We start from the raw sequence: 25,705 nt of genomic DNA on the forward strand, positions 1-25,705 counted from the left end.
CTTAGGTAGACAAGACCGACTGTGACATGAATGGTCGTCCAGGCAAATTCTGCACTCTGACTGTGGTGCCCAGTTAGCCTTCCATTACATTTTCCGCAGTGTGTGGTCATGAGCCCTGTAAGGTGCTGTCGGAATTATGGATGGAACTGCTTCGCTCTTTCAAGGCTGGACTGCAGTTGAGTGCACCCCCACAGTAGCCCCCGTGTGCTCCCACAGAACATGATGTCTACAGAGAGCAAGATTGGATTTTCAGTATTCATGAGCGTTTTATGGACCCTGACCACAATCCCAGCCTTTGGTCACCTGCAGACTTCATCAGCCAGGGAATCGTTCCTAAACTCTGTCGTCGGTGTCTTTCTTCCTGAGTACCCTATCTTACCACACATACAGTCAGTCCTTCTGCTGCGAGGCTCTGGGTCTGCTGGGACTGCTGCCTGCAAGCTCGGTAATTATCCAGGCAGAAAATAATGTGTTATCCCTTCTCGAGATGTTCTCGTTCATAATCACTTAGGTTTCAGAAAAATGGTCTAGCAGCCCTTAAAAATCTAAACTCTCTGCACATTTTTCATGAAGTCTAGAAGCATGGAAAAACTCAAAAGGGAGGCAAAAATAGGAAGCTTTTTTCTTTTCTTTTTTTAAAGATCAGAAGCTATGTATATGGAGTACAGCCTGCTTTGTTGGGACGAATCTTAAATAAACTCTTAATGTTTCCAGCTCATACAATGCATTTGTCCTGAAATATGTGTTTGTGTTCCTATGTCAGCCATTAATCTGAGAACTATTAAAGGCATTAACCTTTTTTTTTTTTATGTTCCCAATCAAGAAGAACCCAACTCAGCAGACAGCTTTTCTGCCTAGTCTTGTTTTATTAGTGGAATAGCTTTATGGCAATGATTCATTCAGTGGTTTATTGGCAACGAGGCGAGTAAATGAAGTGAAAAATCTTCCGTGATGTGGTAATTTGCAGATTGAGCATCTTGGGCTTTGTGCAGCATTGCGCAAGCCACCACCCGGCTTAGTCCTTCTCCAGGTAGTCCGAGTCAACTTTGCCTGGACTCGTGTGGTTCTCCAGGTGGTGGAGAGGGCTCAGGGTTTCCACCCACGGGTAGTAAGAAGTGGCTGGCGGGTCGTCAGTGGGCTTTTACTTTGGGGTGCGCTCACAGCTGTGAGCCCTAGCTCAGAGAATAGGAAAGCATTTTGGGATGGTCTTATTAGTATGTGTCCTTCGGCGGCTGAAATTAATTCAGTGGCTCCTTCCTTCCCTTTAAAAGTGAGCAGATAACCTATAACCAGCCAGTTTGCCTTCCCAGATAAAAGCTTTTCATTTCTTTTTTAACTTCCCATGCTCTCTCAAGTCAGTTTTGCTTTCTTCCTCCTCTCAGTGCGGTGTACCTGAACCTCAGACTATTACATGGTCTGAAAGCTTTGAACATCGGCGCCGTGATCAGCCGGGAAAGCAGTCGATTTCCGCTTTGTTCAGACAGTGCTTTCCGGTCTTGTCTGGAAGAGTGTCTGCCAATTCATTTTCTTCTCTTCTTATCAACAAAACACATATATACCATGCTCGCCTTGCTTCATATAAAACACAGGGAAAATCCCTGAACCATCAGGAGACGGGTTAGAAGAACCACCTGGGCTCTGTGCTGACGCCATCGCCAGGCTCTTCTGTTGGCCGTCAGATGAGAACGCGAAGAGCCCCGGGAGTCCGGGCCCGGTCATCCCTGCTCTTTAGGCTCTTGTGACAGTCATGCTCTTCAGACACTCACATCTGGGGACTCACTTCCCTCCCCTCCATCTGCAGAACCCTCAGTCTGGTTAACGTAGAGTCTTGGACAATAGCAACTCATGCACATCGAAGAAGTTCTCAGCAAAGCTGTGGGACTCAAGCCTGAAACGCCTTCCAAGCGTGCCGCCGGGGCAGAGCTCAGCGGCACCTTGGGGCCATCACGGGTGGGGCTGTTGGGTGCCCAAAATGTCAGACATTCTGCAACCACTGTTGCCGGGTGGGGTATTTGGGGGGGGGGAGTCTTTTGGGGTTTTTTTGTTTGTTTTATTTTTTAAATGAAGAAGCAAAACCCTCAAGTTCCCAGCAGGCGAGCACATGGTGACCACACACAGAAGGCACAGACCACTGTGATTCTGCTCTTGGTACTTCAAATTTTCCAAAACTGTGAAAGCGTTACAAGTAGGCCAAAGCATGGGGCCCTGTTTTTGGCCCCTGCTTTATTTCCTGGCTTGTGTGTCTGTCCCCTGTGTTTGTTGGAGGTGCAGGGAGGGAGGTGACGAGAGGAGATGCAGGGGGGAGGTGAACAGGAGAGAGCAGGAGCGTTCCGGGCTCCGACGGCACCGCCCATGGCCCGGGGTGCTGCTTCACCCAACGCTGTGTGCACAGCCTGCTTGCGAGCCATCCACACGTAAGTTCCCACGGCATAGGCGAGCTCAGCCACGTGGGGTCAAGTCCCCATGCCAGCTCCGTAACGGTGGGCAAGTAGCTTAACCTCTCTCTTTCCTCACGTATGAAAATTAGAAAACTACTAAATGTTGCAGGGAGATCCAAATAATATTTGCAAAAAAGCCCCTTATGACAGCGTGTGGCATCAGTACCATGAGTCGTTGCTTCCGCTGTTCTCAAAGCGCTTCGATCCAAACTAGGACACAAAATAAATTGGGTGGAATCGGTGACACAGACTGTCAGAGTAGTCGAGTCACAGGAGGGAAAGAGAACAAGAGAATTAGCTCAGAGAACGGCCATTTGGACTGAGTTTACCAACAGCAGATGGTTTGGAGTGTTTGCTCCTCTGGCAGGAGCTCTCGTCGGGTGCCCCCCCCCCCCATGGGCTCATCAGCATCCGTCGGGAGCTCTGCTGCAGGTGGGAATCCGTGTCCCGCTCTGTATGCGCTGAGTGCAGACTCCGTAGCTTGATCGAACATGGAAGAGACGAGCTGATCTGTTCTCCTCCTCCCTGGGGCCCCCATGGCCCAGCCTGGCTTCGTACGGGGGGGACAAGCGACGAGGACTCTGCACTCGCTTTTCCTAGTCGAGGGTTTGGGTCTGTTCATGGCTCCAAGCAGGTACTGATGTGAGAATGAGCAAACGTCTGGGAAGGAATTCCTGGTCAAGAAGCAGAGGAGTATCATGAAACGTCCCACAGAGTCCAAAGCAAGATTTTGCCACACGTAGCCTTCACCAGGGACCAGCATATGCCAGGCACGTCCCTGCTCCAGCTCCCACGTGGAGCCCGACAGCCCTTGGAGACACAAGGAAATCACGGGCTCATCAGCGCATGGGTGCCAGGGTGCTAGGACCCTAGCGGACAGCCCAGTGCACGAGTCGCAGTGGCCGGAAGACCCCACACGGGCTCGCGGCCTCTTTGAGGATCTCGGTCCCCCCATTATAAAACGGGGATAAGGACCCATCCTCTACTACGCGACAAGGTTTGTCGGAGGGGAGAAGAAATAACGTGTCTGTGCTCATCCTTGGAAAACTGTAGCATACAATATCGTTATATGGTAGCGCCTGCTGGAGTTCAGAGTCTGAAAGGAAAATGGGAAAAAAATCCAAACGGACGGCGGACGGGGGCCTGGGAGCATGCAGAGGAGAAGAGGACTGACGAGATCGTGTCGGTGGGTGTGCGTGTATGGTTTCCAAGGCATCGTGTCTGAGACGAGTAATGTTTGATTTCGGCAAAGGCCACTGCAGGGAAGAAGTTAGCTTCCATGTAAATATACTATAATTATGTTTCAACTTAGATTTTTTTGTTTTTATTTAAATTCCAGTGTGTGAACATACCACGTGATACTAGTTTCTGGTGTACAACACAGTGATTCAATACTTCCCTTTCCTGCCCAGAGCTCTTCACAGCAGGTGCCCTCCTTCAGCCCCGTCCCCCGTTCCCCTGCCCCCCGCCCGCCTCCCCTCTGGTGACCAGCAGTGTGATCTCTGTAGCTCAGTCTGTTTCTTGGTTTGCCTCTTTCTCTCTTTTCCCCCCACTTAGCTCATCTGCTTTGTTTCTTAAATTCCAGACTGGAGTGCAATCATTTGGTATTTGTCTTTCTCTGACTTACTTCCCTTAGCACGATGCTCTCCTGCCCCGTGTCATTCCAATCAACTTATTAACTTAAGAGATTAAGGATATACTTTATGAAGAAACATCGTATCAATACAGTATTGAGGTAGAGAAATTCTAGTGGAGCCTGGTCTGTTTTAAATCGCAAAAGGTATTGCATTTTAACAAATGGATAAGGACATACACGCGTTTTCAAGTAATTATGGCCACTATGCACCTTCATCAGGCATTACATCCCGGCGTTACATCAAACATTTATCCGCACCGGCAAATTCGTGTTCATGATACTATCCGCTGTTTTGTTTCCAGAAATAACCAATACTCAGTATTGTATTTATCCGTAATATATGCTCTGTTCAAAGAATATTTATAACAGGGTTTGGAGCAGCACTTGGCACAAAACGGGCCCTTGGAAAGCTGTCGTAAGTCCCGATGGGACCCTGGAGCTCATCCTGCGCCGCCGGCAGGGGATGCTGGTGGCGTTACCCTGTGGTCCAGTGACCACGCTGCCTGCGTCGGGAAGTTGACAGTTGTAAAAATGTTAACGTGAGGGCGTCATCGTCGCAAGCCCAAAGTTCTTATGGGCTTCTCAAAGGGTTGGGAACCAGTTGTCATAAAGAGCAGAAGGGGCATGTCATTGTGCTAAGCCTCCGGGCTTTCTAACAGGAACTTTCTAACAGGCGCTGTGCTTCTGATCCTAGGTGTTGAAATTTGAGCCGGGCCACTTCAAGAGGAGGGGCAGAGCAAAGCACATGGCTCTCGTCGACATCCAGCTGGACCATCACGAGCGCTGCGACTGTGTCTGCAGCTCAAGACCGCCTCGATAAAGGGGTGTGCACACACTTAACGCTGAGCACGAATGAATCCTTAGTTTGAGGAGGGTGTGGCGAGAGACCCTTTTCCTCCCAGCAGCCGAACTTAACTACTAGCCTGCAAAGCAATGAATACAAGTGGTTGCTGAGTTTCAACCCAGCTTGGTTAGCCGTGGCAAGTAGCAAGGTATATCGTCAACGTCTATAGCCCAGAATATAGGATCGCAGCCAATAATAGTGTCAGAGAATCCATACACGTACGTACACATACGTACATACTCTTCACGTCTCTGTGTCAATACATCAAATGGTTAATTCCGTGTCTACAACGAGGTACACCAGAGCTGATGCATGGTGGTGTCATTTAGACACTTAAAAATCTTTTGAAAAATTCAGGGACATATTAAATACAAGAAACATGACCTTGGAAGATTCAGAAGATTATTTAGGTTATTTTAAAATTTGAATCACAAAACAATCTTGGAGCTTGCTCTTTTAAAGAAAGCACCTTGTATATTAAAAACCAATAAATGAGCTTTTCTTATATATACATCTTAACTATAAAGAAAAAAAAGGAAAACTATGGATTCTGGGACAAAGGCACAGACCTAACCATGTTTCCCATGGGACATACTACGTGCTTACCTAGGTAGACAATACTTGCCCATCTCCAGAAGCATGCCATAATAATATAGATGCTTTAGGAAGTAAGTCATTGAGTCTTTTTCTGCATCCTGCTGAGGCATGCAAATTCATTGAACACCTGTCTCCAAAAAATGTCTCAGAAGGTTTATTATTATAATCCTCCCAGAAACAGTTTATTAACTGTAGCAGAAATTTGAATTGTTTCCTTCTGGAAAACACCTCCACAGAAATAACTCCTTTGGAAAACGGCATGGGGACTCTGTATGACCCTTTCCAACTAGTGTTCATTGAAAGACTTGGGTAGTTGAAAGTAAGAGCAGTGAATGTAGAGACAGTAACAGAACTAGAAATCGAATGGAGTATTTGATTGGGTCCTTAACAATAACAGATCCAAACCTCTCCAATTTTATGTCTCTTGCATTCATGCTCCCATTTTATGCCAGTCCATTTTATGTCTCTTGCATTCATGCTCCCATCTCTTTGATACACAAACGTGGATTTATAATGGCATTTAAATTTGGCAAACATCCTGAATTATTTACAGCCTAAAAGCTTTCCTGTATAGAAACCACCCAGTTTTATTGATGTAACTTCCTAATTGTACCCTCACTTACCATTCTGAATTCCTGTTTCTGAACTAAGTGGAATCAGGTCTGGAGTCTGTGGTTCTCTCCAGATCCACGGAGTTTGTTCTTAGAAGGCTGTCCTGGGGACACAAATTTGGCCTTGCTCCGCCGCTAGAAACCTTGAGCTCGGATCGGTGGTCTCCTCATGTCTCCCTCCCAGGCTCCTCAATGTCTATTGGAAAGGAGACTGAGTCCCGGAGTAGGAAGCGATTCATCATTCTCCAGGCTCAAGAGACAGAGAAACACTGAAATCCAGATAGCCACAGGGCCACCCGGAGAGAGTCCCACTTTCTTGCTGCCTGGAAACAAAAAAAGGAAAGCGGACTTCTCCCGTGAGTCTAGGGCCCTAGTGACCAGGACCTGTTGAGTGAGGGGTGTGTGGCGTGGGCTGTGCCAGCCCAGTGCTCAGGTGCGGGGTCAAAATACACCTGGACTTGAAAGCATGGACCACCTTCCCCACCATCCTCACTGGTAGCCTCCTTCCCTCTCAGCTCTCGGAGACGGAGGCCATTGCTTATTAACAATGTGAAAGTTCCCTAGAAGCACCCAGTGTTCTCGCTGCGGAGGGGTGAGGGTGGGAATCCCTGCCTTGTCTAGTTGCCCAGAATCCCAGAGCACAGTCAGAAATGTCCCAAGCAGACACCCTCGCGGTCAGGGACCTCCTGGTCCCCTTCACGGCCACATGCAAGTTTACCATGAAAACATCGGCTCGGGTGCCCAGATCAAATGTGTGTCCCCTGACTGTGGCCTGTGCCGCTCACACCGTTGTGGGTGTGTGAAAGCTGAGCATGTTCTCCCTGGGTTTTCAATAAACCTTCCAGGCTGCAATAACCACGATGGTTTTCGGTTAAAGCCCTATCTGTGCTCTTTATTTATTAGCTGAAATGGAAGCAGGCATATTCGCTCACTTTTCTTTCTTCTTTCCTGAGTGTTTTATTAAAACGTCTCCCTTGGTTATCTGTTATCTGTTGCACTTCCAACGTGTAGCCAATAAATCTGTTCCATTGCCATCAGAGGAATAGAAAAGCTCGCCATACAAATTACATTTCAAAACAAACCCTAATAAATCCACAATTCTGCATGGCTCGCTCACCTGGAATAATGCCTTTCATTCACTACGTTCTTATGGAGCAGAACACTTTCATAAGCGGAACTGGTTGTGTTTTGTCATATCGGCAACACGCACTTTTTTCCTCTCGCCGCATTCTTCTATAGCAAATGTAATATGGCTCTTATCTTCGTGAAAAATATATGTTGCTTTTGAACAAAACTACTCCGGCACTTTTGAAAGGAGTACAGTGTTACGACCTTACTTTCACCAACACATGCAAGTCTTCGGGATGACGGGGCGAGGTGACATCTGTGGGCTTCATTTTGGAAAGTAGGAAGGGCGCGAACCTCGTCCCCTAACAGCAGGTTTTGGCTCCGTCCCTGTGCCGAGCCTGGGCACCTGATGGGGCTTGAGTTTTGCTGTTCTGCTGTGCCACGGTGCCTCTGGGACTGTTTGTTTTCCCACTAGCCTTTTAATAAAACAGAGTCACATCTGACATCCCTCCCTAAAGACAGTTCACAGCCTGTCTCTTCGTTGGGGGCCTGACATCAGTACCTTTGGGACTCATTCCCCTTTTTTTTTTTTTTTTAAGATTTTATTTATTTATTTGACAGAGAGAAATCACAAGGAGGCAGAGAGGCAGGCAGAGAGAGAGGAGGAAGCAGGCTCCCTGCTGAGTGGAGAGCCCGATGCGGGACTCGATCCCAGAACCCTGAGATCATGACCTGAGCCGTAGGCAGCGGCTTAACCCACTGAGCCACCCAGGCGCCCTCATTCCCCTTTTGTCTGCCCTGGAAGCTTTTCCCTTCTCGAGGGGCAGCCCAGCCGGGGAGGGGTGCTCCCGGCTCAGGGAGACCAGTGAGGGGTTGTGAGCCTAAGGACTTTGATTATGATCAGGGGCCGGGGGAGCGGGGACAAAGGGCAAAGCGAGCTCTGCTCAGACGAGAACTTGAACCTCTCCTCGCAGCTTAGTCCTGCGGAGGCAGCCGCAGCACCGAGCTGGGTGAAACTCGGCCACTTCATTTAGCTGAATGGCTTCAGGTTGCTTGGGGAAAGGCAGTGGGGACGTGTTTTCTGTGCCAAGAATCAATTTTCACATCAGAAATACCAGCTAATGTGTGAGACAAAGTGTGGGGAGGGCCAGGAAGGAATCCAATAATGCTGTGCATAGTAGTTAATTCAGAGAACTTGGATTTTTATATGAAAATCATGCTAGCTGTAGATCATGATTCTTACATAAAAATCCAAGTTATCAGACTATATATACACATGCACAGCTATCTGAATATGCTTATACATTTATATATATATATATATATATATATATATATATATATATGCAGGATCTTAATGCAGAAACCTGAATCATCTTGTGTTATTTCCTGAAGTATACATGTGTCCAGTTTTACTCTGAGAATAACTTAACAGATGTCCAAATTGTTCATATCCTCCCGGGGTCCTCTGGTAGAATATTAAATCAAAATTCATAGATTAGTGTTCACGCCTGAACTCCCAGGAAATACGGTTTTGATTATTGACGGCTCTGATCAAATATGCTGGAAGAGAGAATATTTATAATTCACTGGTTTTTATTGACATCCACTTAAATTGTGTTGTTTTTAAAGATCAAGTTAAGACTTGCAGCCTTGGGGGGGGGTGGGGGGTCTCCTCAGTGGCAGGGGAGGCATCACCAGGGGGAATGGAGGAGCCACTAACCACTTCATTTAAGACCTCATGCTTGCCGTCCAGGTTATCATCCTCAATTATAAGTTAACTTGTATTATTTTTTTATATAAAGCTCATTTCTATAGAGATCTGTAAAAATTCTTTAGCAGACCACATTAGAAGAGAGTGGGGCTGAATCAGGCCAAGAAATCTTCATTTTCCAATAAGACCATTTGCATTTCTAATTATTTTAAACTATTGGATATAGGCTGCTGGGTTCAGTGGCCAGGAACCAAACGTTAAAATTACTCTCAGATTCAGTTTCTATTTTACATAACTCCTATAATATAGATTCTCTTTTAAGAACACATTCTGGATCATGTTCTCGTACCTCCACGTCTCTGGTTGAGGTCATATTACAAATTCGTTCTCTTCTGATAGCTTCTGGCCTTTCCTTTCTCCCTGTGAGCCCTATCTTCCTCCTGTTTCTCATCAGTCTCTACACACCAATCTGTGGGTCAGGGAGAATCAGGATCAGTGTCTGCTTTGGGAAGGCACAGGAGGTGGGGGCCATTCAAGGAGACCAGGAGAGCAAATGGTTTCCCAAGTGAGTAGGTCACAGGCTTAGAACACCAACTGTTAAAAAAAAATCCCTACTTTTTGAGAGTTGAACACAACAAGTGAATGTTTGCTGTTATTGTTCATTTTGGTAAAAACTTCAGAATATGGTGGTGGATGTTTCCTGACTACTATCAAAGGATATCTAGCCACCATCAATATGGGGAAAACTGACTAAATTAAATGTTTCATTAGTTCATTGAACAACAAAATGCATTAAAACACACTATGTATCAGGATTGCTTTGGGGTCAACACACAAGGTGCACAACAGAGGATAAAAGTAGGGATAGATATTCTAGGGGGCATAAACAAGAAGAACCAAGATCTTCCAGCAAAAATGCAAAAGGTAAATGTAGGCCTTTCAAAGAATGAAAAGTAACGTGGCAGGAAAGAACCACGATGGGTGGTAAGTTTGATAAGGCAGAAAAGCAGCTGGTCACACCAAGTCTTGTGTGGACGGCTAGCAAAGTTTTGTCCTTTATGTGGAGCTGAGGAAGCCGTGGGGGCTCTTAAGCCCAGTGGAACCAAGAACCAAGGTGGGGTGAATACGTCACTGGTTACGTGTCCGGAACTCTGCCAGACGCAACAGATTTGAAGAACAATAAAATAACCATGCTTTCTGCCCTTATCAAACTAGGGAAGGGACGGTACATATTAAATAAATAATTCATTGTATTTGTGAGAAGGAAAAGGATGAGGTGAGAAGACATTAAAAAGTAGAATTTCCCTCAGCAGCAGAAATGGATTCCTGAAGCATTGGTCATTTCCTGGAGACACTGGAGCAGGAACAGAGATTTGAATAAATGTTGGGCAGCAGGAAAGCGGAAAGAGACTGTGGTATTAGAAATGAAAATAAAATTGTGACTCAATTAGAGAAGTATTTTGAATTTTTAATTGACCACAGATGATATATGGAGTGGGTGTTGAGAAGCAAGCGGAGGAGGGTGTCAAGGGTTTTTCTAGGGCTTCTGGCAAAACAAACTGGGCAGACAGAGATGCCTTTATTGAGGCTGGGGCCCGGGAAGAAGAGGAGATTTGTGGTAAATCAAGAGCTTGGTATGAGACATTTGTGCCCAATGGTCTTTGACACACCCACTCGGAGATACTAGGTGGACAGGTCTGGTCTAGCACTCAGGAAGGGTCTCGGAGTGAGATGTAAGCTTGGGAGCCATCATCACATAGTGACTGAAAGTCACAGGAATGGTCGAGTCCCTTGGAGGAGGGGGAAGACCAAGGAGGAAAAGGATGACAGGACAATCACAAGGGTATAAAAGTAGCCTGAGTGTCGGAGGAAGCCGTGGGTCCATGGGGGCTGGGCCTGTCTCATCAAGTATGGCGAAGAAGAGGGAGCAGACGTGCCCAGAAACACCCTTCCCAGCCTGCCCCCTCACAGACCTCTTCGGGAGAAAGCAGCTTCATCGATGGTGGCACTGTGCACGGGAACTTGGCGCCATGAGGCCCAGCCCTCTTCTGGAGCATGAGCTGTGTGTGCCTGTTGAGCCCCTGGAATGTGGCTTCAGGCTGAAGACGTCTTCCTTGCACTACCTTACACTGACTCCTATTCAAGTGTGAACGGCCGCATGGGAGTACTAGCTGCTCCTCAGAGCCGCGCTGGACGTGAGGCGTTTCCCACGGACTTGCTGCCACAGTCACACTTCACAGAAACGCGCACACACACACACACACACACGCACGTACACACGCGCATCTCGGCTGGATATCCAGGGTAGCGGCACCTGACCCAGCCCAGGACCTACCTTTCTCATGACATATGGAGCTGGGAAGAGATTCAAATGGTCTCTCTGGTTATTGGCATGGTAAACATCGATGGCTGTGGCACCACACTCCCTCCACATGGACCAGAAAGCCCAGGGTAGGCCCAGCCACAAAGGAAGGGGAGGAATGACACCCGTGTGGGGAAGTAGTGGGGAGTCCGGAGGGAGTCCCCCCACTCCGTGCCCCTGGGTCCTGAGGTCTGGCCATATTCCAGTCCTGGTTCTCCCGGAATGTCACTGGTGAGGTATGACTCAGAGGGTCACATGCTGCGCATGGAAGAACTGTGCTGAAATCAAGGTTTTGAGTGAAAACCACTTACTGGAGAAGCTGATCAGTGAGCGGAAAGAGAGACAGTCGATCCCTGTTCCTCATGGTGGTGAGGTGCTCTAATGGCGCCCAGACACCAAGTTAGTGAGCCCTGAGTCACCCTTCCAGCGGGAGGAGACACGTGGTTAGGTTTTCTAAGCATCTGGTCTCAATACTTTCATCAAGTGATAGACACATGACCTTGTCTTCTGTGTGTCTCTGCTTAAGGAGGTCTTATTTAATGCATGCTATTGATTAACATTGAACTCACTGACAAAGCACTATAACCCTTGCCTTACCTAATGCATACATGTTCACCATAAGGCACGTCCCAGCCTTCTCGCCCTTAGGAGAAACACACAGCACGTTAGTGCCACGCCTGGGAGCCATTTCAAATTGCAAAGGCACCAACCAAAAAAACCACAAAAATGTAAAAAACCTGGCACTAAAAAGACCATGAAAAAGACCCTTGTTTACCATGTGAGCACTGAAAAAAGAAGGCAGAGTGGCACCTCGTTCGACCCCAGCTGGGCGTATGTGTGCTGGACACGTCCAGTGGTTCAATGACCACATCTGTAAAAATACACAAGGGGGACAGATTGTGGAGGCACGTGTGAATTGTAGGGAACAGGCAAATTTGCAAATACAGAAGTTGCACATAATAAATGTTGACTGTGTCCATTTATTGAGTGCTCACAGGATCCCCCAAATTTTCGGAAGCTCGGGACTATTTACCTAATTTTCAAACTTACCCAATGATAAATGAGTTTTCTGAAATTGACAAATGAATCTGTAGAAAGCGTTCATTCTACAGTGTCATTGTATTTATTACGTTTCCTGAAGATGAGAGGTGGAGCATGGAGACTTCGAGTAAGGTCTTCAAGGTCAGCAGGCGCTAGACTCCAGGCAGTTCTGTAACCTACATCCATCATCGCAGGGTCTCCCCACCTGTCCTGGTCACTGGATGGGGGTGGAGCTAAAGAATCTCTTCATCAAGTCTTCTCACCTAGAATCCCAGGCAAGTGTCCTGAAGTCATCAGTGAGTATTCTGGTTCACTTTCACGCATTTAATTAGCTAACTAACTAATTAATTAATTAGGACAGGCACAGTTTTGGGCACCAGGGCCAATGAACAAGATAAGGAACAACACAATGTTCTAGCTTTTCTGGACTTGGTAGCAAGGTAGAAACAGAAAATAATCATGTATGTAATTTTATAGATCGATCAGTGCTATTTAAAAAAAAAAAAGAAAAAGCTAATTAGGTAAAAGGTCTCTCCTTAAGGAAGTGACATTTTTACTGAGATCTAAAGGAAGGAAAAGTAACAGGGGGAAGCATCTTGGGGAGGAGCATTCTAGGCAAAGGGAAACAAGAAGTGCAAAGGTCCTGAGGCAGAAACAAGTAAAGGATGGTGTGAGGAGAAGCTAGAGGGCTAGGGTAATGTGGACAAGGAACAGCAGCAAATAAACAGAATAGGACCCTGAGATCATGACCTGAGCTGAAGGCAGAGGCTTTAACCCACTGAGCCACCCGGACGCCCCCTCGGGGAGTTTTGACCAGGGGAGCAAAGTATTAGGACAAGTGGATAAAAGGACCATCACTGGGTAGAGAGTTGACCGTGGGAAAGCAGAGTCGCGGGGCCACAGGCTCGGGAGCGATGAGTGACAGCAGCTCGTTGAAGGAGGTCAGAGCAGGCAGTTTTCTGATGTCTGGAAAGCAAAGCTTTAGAGCACGAGGGAGGGAGTAGGGTCAAGAATGCCTCCACAAGCATGGCCCTGACTCCCCAGTGGATGCTAGAACTTTCACCCCCCTGGGGAATGTCCTAATACAGGAGGACTGGGGGTGGAGGGTTCAGTTTTCTTCAGACCTGCACAGCCTTCTCATAAATCCTAGATTCTGGAGTCGGGTTTTTTCTTTTTTCTTTTTGAAAGAAAAAGTTGATTTCTGGGACTCCTGGGAAAGTATGTTCTCAGTACATAGGAGTCAAACAGCTTTGCTGATTCACTTAAATCCTCCATTTTGTAAAAACAAAAAACAAAAACAACAAAAAAACAAACAAAACTCTGATATTTTTCAGGTTAAACCTTATCTCAATACCAAATTCGATCTTGGTTATTACATAAATGAAAAGTAGAATTTTCTGTGACAGATTACTTGTCCCTGCATGTCATGGGAAGTGAAGACACTTGGGCTCGATGGAAAGTCGGACAAGAAGCCGCAAACAGCCCTGCTGAGAAGACAGCTTGCGCTCATCCTGAAGGAGAGAAAAGCCCAGAGCACATAGCAAATGTATTCGTTGGGGGGGAAAAAAAGGAAAACAAGGGAACACTTTGGTCCACTATTTATCCAAAAATGCATTCAGAAAGAAATCAGATATAATTGTCTGAATTCTGGGACCTCCAGTTCACCCTGCCTTTGTCCCACAAGAACAACAATCAGTTGCTGTTTTAGCCGTAGGAGGAGGCGTACCCCTTCAGCGAACATTTTCAAGCAACGTATGAACGTCTGCACAAGATCGGAGCAAATATGACTTTCCTTTTTCTTCTCATACAAATTAAAATAGACTAAAAGCCCCAGAGCTGTGAATGGTAGAGCTCTCAATCTGACGTCAAGGAGACGAGCCAGAGTTTAACCATAATCATGTTTTGTGTCTGGAATATAATGTGTCTAGAATATAATGTGTCTAGAATATAATGTGTCTGGAATATAATGTGTCTAGAATATAATGTGTCTGGAATATAATGTATCTAGAATATAATGTGTCTAGAAGAGACCTACCGTTTTACTACTGTACTTTTTCTCCATTACTCAGTCCACGATTATTTCTGAGGACCTACTATGTATCAGGCAGTGGAGGAGGTACAGGCAAAGGACCCGTGAATAACACCAATTCGGCTCCTGCCCGTGTAGTTCTAACCATGTCACATGGACAGGTAGTAAAGCGGAGATTACCTGAAGCAACTTCCAGAACCCCTATGACCAGGGCCTCTCCTTTCCCCCTGGAGCAGCGTTTCTCTAGCTCAGATCTGTTGACACGTGGGGTGGACGATTCTTTACCGGTGCCTTGCAGACTGCAGGGCAGCCTTCCTAGACTCCATGCACGAGATGCTAGGAACATGCTTCCCCCTCCTCAGTGATAACTAGATATGCCTTGTGATAATGCCACGTGACCTTGGGGGAAACCATTAGTCCTCATGTGACAACGCTGACCTGAGCGCGTGATCTTAGCAGTGAGAGTCTTGCTTCCTCTAGGGTCTCCTGTTCATTCTGCAAAGTTGCCTTTGCCAAGTGGTACTGCCAGGAGAGGAGCTTGAGGACGAGGATAACATGAGAGGCCGGCCGGTACCCCCGGGCTGGACCCCGCTGAGGATACAGCAGAACCTCTCCATTGGCTCTTGAACTAGAAAAACAATCACTGTTTCTTAGGACAAAACTACTAACTTCCAGGATATTCATTCTTTTATTAAGCAACAACAAAAAATAATGAAATGGCTACTCTCCTACGTGCCAGGCACAGTTATAGGGATTGGAGAGAGGGGACAAGACTGACCAAAATCCCTGTCCCTGAAGAGTCTAGAATGATGGGAGGCAGATAAATAAGTAAAATGCACATACCATGTGAGACAAATAATTGTTATCACTACAGAAATATAAAATCAGGAAATGAGGATCAGTGGTGGAGGGGAATTCAATTTTAGATAAGGCATGTATGTAAAGGCCCAAAGGATGTAAGGGAGAAAGCCATGGAAATACCTGATAAGAGTATTCCCTGCAGAATGGACAGTAAGTGCAAAGGCCCTGAGGTAGAAGCTTGCTTGGCATGGGGCTGGAATGGCATGAGCTAGGTCAAGTGGCAGGAGATGAAGGTAGGAAGCTAATAGAAGCCAGATTTTATTGACTCTTGTAGGCCATCATAAGGACACCAGTTAATATTACTAAGGGTAGTTAGTGAGGTTCAACAAACATTTCTAATCATCCTTTCCAGACACACAGAAGGGTGTTACTCTGCTCTCTCAGAGTCAGGCGTGTGGTCGTCTGGATTATTTGCCCCAGTACTTCACTCCTTCTCCGCATCTGCACACATGTCCTGGCTTCACCTTGACTGTGATTTTGGCCACAGTAAATAGAAGAGAGGGTGTCCTGGCCTCGGGGTCTGGGGACAGGAACAGCCAGGGAAGGAAGATGGCCATCTGACAAGGCTGTGGCCACACCGGACATCTCACCTGCGTACCTTCAGCTCCTTTCTTCCAGTTCTCCCCCTGGACCTCTGTCCCTGGAGGCTCGTCTGTTTCATTCGCTGCTATTCTTTTTTATATCTTACACTTGAAATATTTTTATCTGTGCAGGAGGTTACAGTAGTAAATTGTTTCACTTGTTTCCAATTAGATTCAAAACCGCTATCTTACTAACAAATATTCTTCAAAGTAAAGATGATACGGTACACCCTGGTGAGTTAGAGTGAGGAGCACAAGACGAAAGGGAAAGAAAATGCCATAAAAGTAAGCGACTGCTGCCGGCAAGTAGTTCATGTCTTTGCTCTACCCTCCTGGAAGCGCCGGGGCAGGTTCCTCTGTTTACTTGCTCACTCACCATTGAAGCAGAGTCGACACGTGACGTTCTGTTACCGGCACGTGGAGGATGTGGGGATCGGACAAGGGTCTGCCTTACACGGCGCCCCCCTCCAGGGTCACCACCACCCGTCCTGACACAGCACTATCAGACCACTGCAGACTCTGTTCCCTACGCGGTGCCTTGTCTCCCCAGGACTTACTCAGCCCCAGGAGGCGGAGCTGAATGGAATGAGGCCTGCGTCCTCCAGAGGGTGGTCGGGTTTGGCTCCTGGGAAGGAGCCCTCACAGGAGATGAGGAAGAGGAGACTAGGATTGCGTCAGTGGCTCTCTGCTTTAAAAATGTGACTCTTTGAGATGCCTGGGTGGCTCAGTAGGTTAAGTCTCTGCCTTCGGCTCAGGTCATGATCTCAGGGTCCTGGGATCGAGCCCCACATCAGGATCACTACTCAGTGGGGAGCCTGGTTCTCCCTCTCTCTCTCTGCCTGCCTCTCCTCCTGCTTGTGATCTCTCTCTCTGTGTCACATAAATAAAAAATCTTTTTAAAAAAAAAATGTGAATCTTTGACTCATTCCCAAGGATTATTAGGCAGAGTGCTGGACCCCATCCTCAGAAGGGCTGATTCTTCTCTGATCCATGGGTGAGAAATGGTTTTGCATTTGTAAGTTCCCAGGAGCTGCCGACGCTGCTCGGCTAGGGACCAGTCTTGGAGAACCTCAGGGCTGGGATACGTGTCCCTTGCTTTCCTCCCTGTGAGACGGCTTCAGCCCGCTGTGACCAGAGGGTCACTGTTCTGCTGGAGCTGGTCCATGGTACATGACTCAGTTTCCCCTGGTGTTCCCGTCACAGCCTCCTCTCCTCCTGCCCTCACGGTCTCAAAGGCGGTCGCACTTCCCTCCCGAGGTCCCGAGCTCCTGTGCATCACCCGTCCTTCCCCACGCCCCACTCTTAGCTTGGTCATTAGTTTCTTTGGAAATAGAGCCTCCATAAATTACGCTAATTTGGGTAAGCCAGATTCAAAGACAGAAGAGTCCTGGGGGAAAATGAATAAGCCAATTTAAAAGGCACATGATATCCACAAAGGAATCCAGTCTCTTTAAGATCCTCAGTCATAGGAGGCCAAGGGGGAGGAGGTCTCCTGCTATCCGTGGGCCAGTGGGCCAACCGCTGAACCAGACGCTCACAGCCGGGCTCTCCCAACATCAAGACAAGCCCACACGCTGGAAATCCAGCTGAAGATGGGGCCTCCCATGTCAGCAAGCATCGGAACCACCTGGAGGGCCTGCTAGACCAGCACGATGGGCCCTGCCCCAGAGCTGGGATTCCGCTGATCAGCCCAGAAGGCCAGTCGCCGGCCCTTGAACCCGTTCCCAGGTGCTGCTGACGTCGCCGGTCATGGGACCACGTTTTAGAAATCACGGCTCCGACGGCCCTTCCTCCTACCCCACTTCCCCTTCCGCACTGGGCCAGTCCAGGCTCTCACGACGTCCACACGCCACACGAATGACCGCCCGACCTTCCGAAACATCCGGTAACATCCCTGCTTAGGGAAGGGATTCAGGGAAATGTTCAGTCGCCTGTAGGGAAAGCAAGAGAAACACTGAACTCTGAGTTCTTTATTGGTCTCACAAGCATGGTTCTCCCTCGAGAACCGACAGGCTTATGGAGTTTTTAAAATTATTTTAATCATTTTTCTTACCAGTTACATGATATCGTCCCTGTTTCAGAGTTGTTCCTTCAAAACCCGTCTCCCACCAACAGCTGAGTTTTCCTGTGGGATAGCGCTTAGCATGTGCGAGGAAGCAGACCGGCCGGCTGGCCATAAGCACCAGCGAGGCGCGCTCCGGACAAACCCCACGGGATTACCGTGCATTTCTGCGTCAACCAATCTCTCCTAAACATGGCTTAAATATTCAATCCTCCGAACATCAGATATGGATTTAGAATTATTTCCACAAATGGCTGAGACCAAGCATCGGATCTGTGGAGGCTAATGGTCCTGTGAGAAGTCATCCGAGAAGAGCCAGGGGCCATGGTGTGGGGGGAGCTGGCAATGTGTCGAGGGACGTGGGTGATCAGGTTGTCCGGTGTCCTGCCCAGAGGAGGACATTATCATTGATAAAAAGTAAATTTTATTTCCTTCAGAAAATAATCTATACTTTTTTTTTTTTTTTTTAGAGATGGGCTAAAGAAAAACTTAAAAGTTGAGGACAAGTAGGGGCACCTGGGTGTCTCAGTGGGTTAAGCATCCAGCATTTCAGCTCAGGTCACTGTCTCAGGGTCGTGAGATCGAGCCTTATGTCAGGCTCTGCGCTCAGTGGGGGTCTGCTTGGGATTCTGTCTCTCCCTCTGCCCCTCCTGCTCATGCTCGCTCTCTCTCTAAAACAAATAAATCTTCAAAAAAACCTAAGGACAAATAGCTCCATCTCATGTGAATGATGAGATACAGGGAGGTTGTGGTCAGAGTCATTATTGTAAAATGTGCTTTTGGTCAGGGGATGGTGTGGGTCGGTACCCTGGATGGTGATGGGGGAAGGAAGGAGAGAAGGAGCCCTGAGGGAGGGGCACTGAATGGGGGGCGCTGTGTGAGGAGCTCTGTGCTGGTCCAGGGCAGGGGGGGACACGGGGTAGGCTTTGGGTGGCCACCAATGTCTACAATTTTGTTCTCCAGCCAAGGAGGAGTCCAGAGCTCTGACAAACTGACAGAAAGTATCTTAGTCTTTATGGACCCAAACCAGTAGGAGCTGGGATAAGAAGACCACAGAACAAACCGAACAAAAACTCAGGAGGGGCTGGAGAAGACCTGGAGCACAGGGAGGTCCTTGTCACCTCTTCCAGCAGAGAGGAGCTGAGGACACTTGTCATTTACCAAAAGTCCTTCGCGGGGCGCCGGGCTGCCCGCACATCTGAGATGTTATGTAAATAGATGTTGGTAGGAGCAGTGAGGTGAGCTAAAACAGGAGCAGAGAAGGGGAAGAATACATCTGGCCCCCTCCGAACCCATCCCAGGCTTGACGTCACCATCTCCAGCGACAAGAAAGTTTCCTCCCATCCCCCCACAGGGAGCTCGACTGAGCTGTGATCTCTCCACCAGTGCCTTCCCCTTCGGGGCTCCGACGGAAGAGACCTCCCCTCTGAACAGAAGCACCGGAGCTGGGAATTCTCCCTGGGATCCAGGCAAGATCTGTTGTAACACGCGTCGAGATGATGCTAGGACTCTGCTAGGTACTTCGTTCATTCACTGAACTCTTAAAAATTCGTCTTCTTCTATGCACACGTTAAAGATGAGAAAAGTAAGAGATAAAATTTTAGGAGCCAAAGCTAGAAAAGCTCCAAGACGGAACGTAACGGAAGGGGTCTGGTTCGGGGGCCTGTGCTCTTAAGCACTAAGCATCGGCTCCCCGGACCTTTGAAAAGGGCTTTTCCTCTGGTCTCTCTTCCTTACCCGTAGAAAGTGTCCCACTGGGTTTAAAACAATCGAGTTCAGACCACATTGCGGGCTGTGAGCACGCCTCGTGCCGCTTACTCTGTCGGAAGTCCAGCTCCAGCAGCTTCCCTATCTCTGTGAGCCGCCACAGCCTTCCAAGGCCCCCCGAAGGCCGCCTCACAAGGCCTTCCTTGTCCCCCCACCACCTCCTGAACTGGGCTGTCACGGGCAGAGTCAGACCAACCGCTCCGAACCTCTAATTCCCACAGTGACCTTTCACTGCAGTATCCCTCCACCCGCAGGGCCCTCCCCTGCTCTGCCCTGGGCCCTCCAGCCCCGACCCATCCTGTCTTTCTTACCTTGAACTTCCTAATGCCTGAGACCGCATGTGGCCCAGAAAAGGTGTCCAGGAAACCAGAGGAGTTAAGCAATCGCCTCACTGTCCTGAAGTCTTTCTTGGCACTTGCGCTGCTGGGATTGTCTTTTGCTAAGTGGATGCTTTGTCTAGATGTCTGTCAGAAAACAAATGCAGAGTTTTCCCTTCCCTACGGGGAAGTTAGAGGATTCCAGAAATCCATCGGCTCATTTCCGCTGTGCTAATATCCTGTCATTGCCTCTGGGCCGTGTGTGAGTGAGTGTGCGGCTGGGCATAAAGTCTCTGAAAGCAGAGATCTCTCCTTTTTTCTCTCGCGAGGTCCCTGTTGCGCCCCCGTCCCGGGCAGGACTCATGCTGGCGGGCAGGGGTGCAGAGTGAGTCCCGAGCTTCCAACCCGAGACCCAGGTCTGTATCCGCAGTGTGCCGCCAGCTTTCCACACAACCTTCGGGCCCTACCCGTTCCGGCCTCGGCCCGCTTCCCCTCAGAGGAAGCATCAAGATCAGGAGACGTACGGGCCTGATGTGGGTAGGCACAGCTACCGGAGGTTTTACACAGTCAGCGGCGGTAGAATGGTCAAAAGGACGTCTGGTCACCGAGCCACAGGGCAGCCGCCACCAGAGGCCGTCACCAGCTGAGTGACCGGGCGGGCGGAGATGACAGTCCGTCACCTAGCACGGCCTAGATGAGACCCGAGAAGTCCCTTCCAGGGCTCAACACTCCAGGTCTGTGGTACGTGCGGCTGAAATGACATAAGAGGCTGTGTGGAAGGACCAGCGTCCGAGCACTCAAAGGTCACTTCGAAGGCCTGAGGAGCGGACCTCCTGGCCTTTCTGCTTCGTCATTTAAAGTCACACTCCGCTTAGGGCAGAGGGAAAACATGCTCTTGGTCTTGTTCGCATATCGGGGATGTAATCTGCCCCAAACTGGAAACGCACGGGTGCCCCTGCTCCGCCTTTTCTGCCTTCGCCTGAAAGAGCAGACGGAGGCGGCGGGAGTCGCGCTGGGACCCACATGCAAATGGGCACACGCGGCGTCACACTTGGCAGCTTTGCACTCCTGTGAAGTGGAAAGTTTTCGCTTTGAGAGCAGTGTCGAAAAAACTGCAAGAGAGGTAAGTGTGATGTCGGCGATCTGTATTCCACCCAAGTTTTCTCGAAAGCCGGGGACATGAAGATCCGTACCATGTTGAATGGCCACAGTCAGAATTTCCAGCAGCTTCTTCTCCAGGTGCTGAAGGGCCACCTCGGCTCAGGCAGCGTCCCCGGAACCACCTCTGCAGAGCTCTGGAGCTGGAGCGGCCGCGGGTCTCTCCTGCATCCCGCACTCCCACAAGGCGGGGGAGAGCCCAGGAGAAGGGGGCACCCCCGTCCCAGGCTGTTCAACACCAACACGGAGTGACAAGTTCTGCAGCCCAAGCCGCATCTGGGGTCCTCTTCCCAGGGAGCTGTCTGTGTCTCCAGAGGGCATCTAGTTCCCCAGGGATCCGTGACAGGAATTTAGGTGAGAAATGGAGGGACCCTGTTTTACACAGTGTGTTCACAAAGTCTCCACTGTGTGTGACTACCGTGTCGTGTTTCAGACACACATGGTAGCCTCGCCCCAGAGGCTGCTGTGTTCATGGAGAAATACAACTGGGATGGGGGCATTACTGAATTTTCCTTCTCCCCTTGGCCGTGGGGAACCCCACGGGCAGTCAGGGCAGTCTGTGTGCGCAGGGGGCGTCCTCCAAGAGCTTGGCCAATGCACACATGCTGCGTCCACGGGGACCCTGGAGAGGCCTGCGGTGGTCCCGGCAGTCTGTGCGCTTGTGGGGCGTCTGTGGGGAACGGGGAGAGGCCTGCTGTGGGGGCGGCAGGCGCACGTGTGGGGCGTCCGTGGGGGACCAGGAGAGGCCTACAGTGGGCCGGGGCGGCAGGTGCACGCAAGGGGTGTGTGCACCGCGGGGAGTGGGTGACAGGAAGGTGATGTTTGCTGTGTGGACTGCAGGTGCTCAGAGACATACCAGGGCACGGCAGCCTAGCACAGGGGGTGCCACCCGGGCCACGAGACTGCGTGGCACCACACAGGCTGCTTTCCTTCGGGACCGTGGAGAGGCTCGGGAGCCTGTCATTATTTAAAGTTGGGTTGCGCAGCAGCTCCCCACAAGAACTCCTTGGGGTTACTGCCTCATGTAGAGGAAGACCACAGACTCCCTGCAAACAGGTCCAGTTCCTGTGGGGGGACTCTCCAGGGGCAGACGGTGACCATGGGTGTTGGGAACTGTTGGGAACTCTGTGTGAACTCCGGGCCTGTGAGGAAGCAGCCATAGAACAAAGCCACAGAAGCCGTACAGAGAGTTCAAGACTAAGGGGCGTCCTCAGAGAAAAGGCACATTTCACTAACACCTCAATTTCCTGTGTCTAAAGAGTTTCTAGAGCATACCCCAGCTTTTGAGAACCCAGTCCTTAAGGAGAACATGCACAATGTCTGCTGTTCTCAACCAGGATCACCCCAGGGAAGGGGACATCCATTCCACCATGGAAGGGAAGATGGTGACTGGGGAGGGGGGTTCCAGAGCCCAGGGCAGAGGTCGAGGATGTGAGTGGAACAGCCTCACTCGTTCCTGGACGGAGAACATGTGAAGGATTGGAAGTGTCAGAACCACAGAACCATCTGGAGATAGGCTGATGAGTCTATTTTATGTTACTAAAGGAGATATTTCAAAACAGACATGACTTTAAAAGGCGTTTAAATAGCGCTAGCAAGTCCTATGCCCAAGAGTACCAAATGCACCCAAAAAGAACCTGGAAGGACGGCGTCCACGGTGCGCGACTGCCTGGCATGGGGTCTGGACATGGGAAGTCTCCCTTCGCCTGGGAAAACCTGCTGTCAGGATCACATACTCCTGTGAACGGAGCCCAGCCAAGACTTGACGTCAGCCCCCATGAGACAAATTCTACTCAGGACCCGAAGTATCCACCCGTCAGTCAATTCAATTACCATGTCCCCTTATTATTTGCCAAAGTCAGACTTTTAAAATGTTTAACAAACAAGACTGCCCTTAAAGCATGTATAATTTCGTTGCTATATCCCAGACTCTCAGCCCGGGCTCTCCGTGAGCATTTCCTAAGCAACTCTGAAAAATGCAGGACTTCTCCCAGAAATTCTGCTTGGAGAGGGGAGGGCCCTTACATCTGTATTTTTAAAGCTCCTTAGGAAATTCTAGTGTGAAAACCACTGGTCCTGCTCATCTCTTAATTAGTCCCCTATGCTACAACTTCCCCTGTACTTTGCCATCAGGAGACCTTTCCCTTTCAAAGTACATCAACTTTTCTCATTAAAAATATGGAATAGTTTCCCATGGCATGATAAAATGAATTTAAATTCTAACCTGGCATTCACGAGCCTTAGAAGTCTACTTCCAACCTATCAACCAGTTCTATGTGTTGCCATATTCTATAAAGCTGCACTGTTCCATTTAATAAATCTCTGTTCTCCCCAGAAGCATGTGCATCTCCACAGCTCAGAAATGACCCCACTGCATCCCCTGTGAGGTCTCCTTCCTCTCTGCAGCTCCGGGGTCTAACACACATAGGAGATGCTCAAAAATATTTACCAATTGAAGCCAATATACAGTAAGAGAAAAGTAAGTGGAATTAGAAGCTTACAAACAAAGCCGAGAGCTGATAACTGCTGGCAAGGCAGGGCACAGGCCAGTCAATGGGGAACACAACAGATAAGCACAGAGGTAACGGTTTCCAAAAGGTCAGAGCCTCCTTTGGGAAAGTAGCTGGTGCCCGTGGGGGTCAGCATGGCGCTTGTCTTCAAAGCAGCTAAAAGGTCCCAGAACGGGTTTGTAGTGACGGTGATGACCAACTTTTGATTCCTCATGGCCGCTTCATATGCCGTATATTCCCTAAGATACGTTATTACCTCTTCTTTAACTTGGTTAAAGAGTGTGGAAATGGGCTTCGTCATTTCTGTTTCTAACAATGAAATTGCAGTTGAGTGAAGTCAAGTCTTTGCTTGGGGTCTCACATTAAGCCCGCTTTCCCATGAGCAGGAGGGCTGTGACTCGGCACCACCTGTCACCACTGTGTCATCTATGTGTCCCGTGAGATTCTCAATTATCAAGTGGTAAAGTTGAAGACGGTAAAGGGGGCTGGTTCACCAGCTACACCGGTTCATCCCTTCCTAAGGCTTTTCCTGTTGTTCCTCAAATGGCCTCACCTCTGAGGTCCCAGAGAACTAACTGAACTAAGAAAGCCAAACTTAGAATTCTGAGCAACAGACATAAGGCAAGAAGGGAGATGTTTTAGCTTCTGGGACCCACTGAGATGAGACACAGAGAAACTGAGGGGTTGTGTATGTGAGAGCTTTGGTCGGCCTGTAAGACACTCTCTTGCTGGGCTGAAAGTTCCTCGCAGCTGCACTTAGCACGTAGATGAAGCAGCTCCAGCAGTCCCGTGGCCGAGATGAGCTTCTGTTGACAGGGAATGAGACAAAGTTATGGGGTCAGGACCTGCGTCTCCCCAGTGAGCTCCGTGATAGGCCACCTCAGGAAGATGGAGAGTTCGGGTCAACCCAGGCCCGTAACAGAGGAGCCGCAGAGAGCCTGTGTTCTGACCAGGGCAGGCTGTTCTGAAGAGGCTGCTCATCGCTAGCGAGGTCAGCAGGGCGGTCCCCAGCGAGAGTGAGGCTATAGGCATCTTTCACTTCTCAAGCGACTCCGTTTGCCGCCAGCACATTGGTTTTGTACCGACCGCACTAACCATCAAGAAATACTACCACAGCGAGGCTGCCCGGCTGCAGAAATGCCCAGCTCTGTCCGTGCCCGTACGACGGGGTAGGTAGCGTGCCGCCGTGATAACGTTAGCTGCTGGGTGTTAAAAGGCTAGTGTGCAGCAGCAGAATGTGATTTGTTACAGTCACAAGAGGATGTAGAAGCATCAAACAGGTAACTAAGGTCTCTCGAGTAGAAAGGCAAGATTTCCAAGTCACTGGTCTTTCAAGAGAAGCAAATAACTTGGAAAGACAGGAGAGGAGAAGGAAGGGGACAGTCCTGTCTGTCGTGAAAATGTGAGCACTTGTTATGTTCAAGAGAAGCCCCTTTCTTTGTCCCGGGTCCTCCCCAGCAGCGGTTTCAACCCACAGAGGCTTCCTGAGCCTGTTCTGCTGCAGCCTCGAGATCGGACGGGAGGACCCTTCCGCCAGCGTCTAATCTTGTCCTTAGGGCTCAGGGGTTGGTGCCAAGTGTTGGCCCCAGAGAGCGAAGGCTGGCTGGAGGGCTCCTCAAGGCGTAGGGCTCGTCATTTGCCTGGCTTCACCTCCATCATGGGTTAAAAAGGCCATTATGGGCTGGCCTAGGCCCCGAACTACTGTGAGCTCCACTATTCCTATGGGGAAATAGTTACGAATTCCAAAGAAGTGACTTACAAGTAAATCTGGGGACTCTTCCTTTCATAAATTTGGGACAGACTATATAGATATGACAAGAACCTATATTTTTTCTACCTAAATGAAAATTTAAGGGTATGATCTCTACATGAACACTGCTCAGAGTTAGGCAATTTAAAGGTTCTGTGGGTTTTTTATCACTCACATGAGGGTGATGTGCTTTTCCTAAGACCCATAAAGCTGTAGTATTATTAAAGAGCTTTGTCACAGGCAGCAGTTCCATAAACCACTCTCTTTAGCAAGCACTCCCCCATGGGGTCATCCTGAGTGAGGGTTCAGTTCTGTTTCCTGTCTTTGGAATGAAAAAAGTGAGTGCGAATGTCCCCATC

The 25,705-nt window shown here is 49.0% G+C and overlaps 1 protein-coding gene across 2 annotated transcripts in view; it reads left to right on the forward strand.

The window, feature by feature from the left end:
• The window catches only part of PDGFD (platelet derived growth factor D), a 217,839-nt gene extending 210,416 nt beyond the window's left edge, over positions 1–7,423 (forward strand). For both annotated transcript variants that reach the window (XM_044257760.1, XM_044257762.1), the window contains exon 7: positions 4,769–7,423. In XM_044257760.1, coding sequence (XP_044113695.1) covers positions 4,769–4,894 — 126 coding nt within the window. In that variant the 3' untranslated portion in view covers positions 4,895–7,423. The remainder of the gene's footprint in view (positions 1–4,768) is intronic.
• The last annotated feature ends 18,282 nt before the right edge of the window (positions 7,424–25,705 follow it).

The sequence above is a fragment of the Neovison vison genome, chromosome 7 (genome assembly GCF_020171115.1).
Source record: "Neovison vison isolate M4711 chromosome 7, ASM_NN_V1, whole genome shotgun sequence".
NCBI lineage: Eukaryota > Metazoa > Chordata > Mammalia > Carnivora > Mustelidae > Neogale > Neogale vison.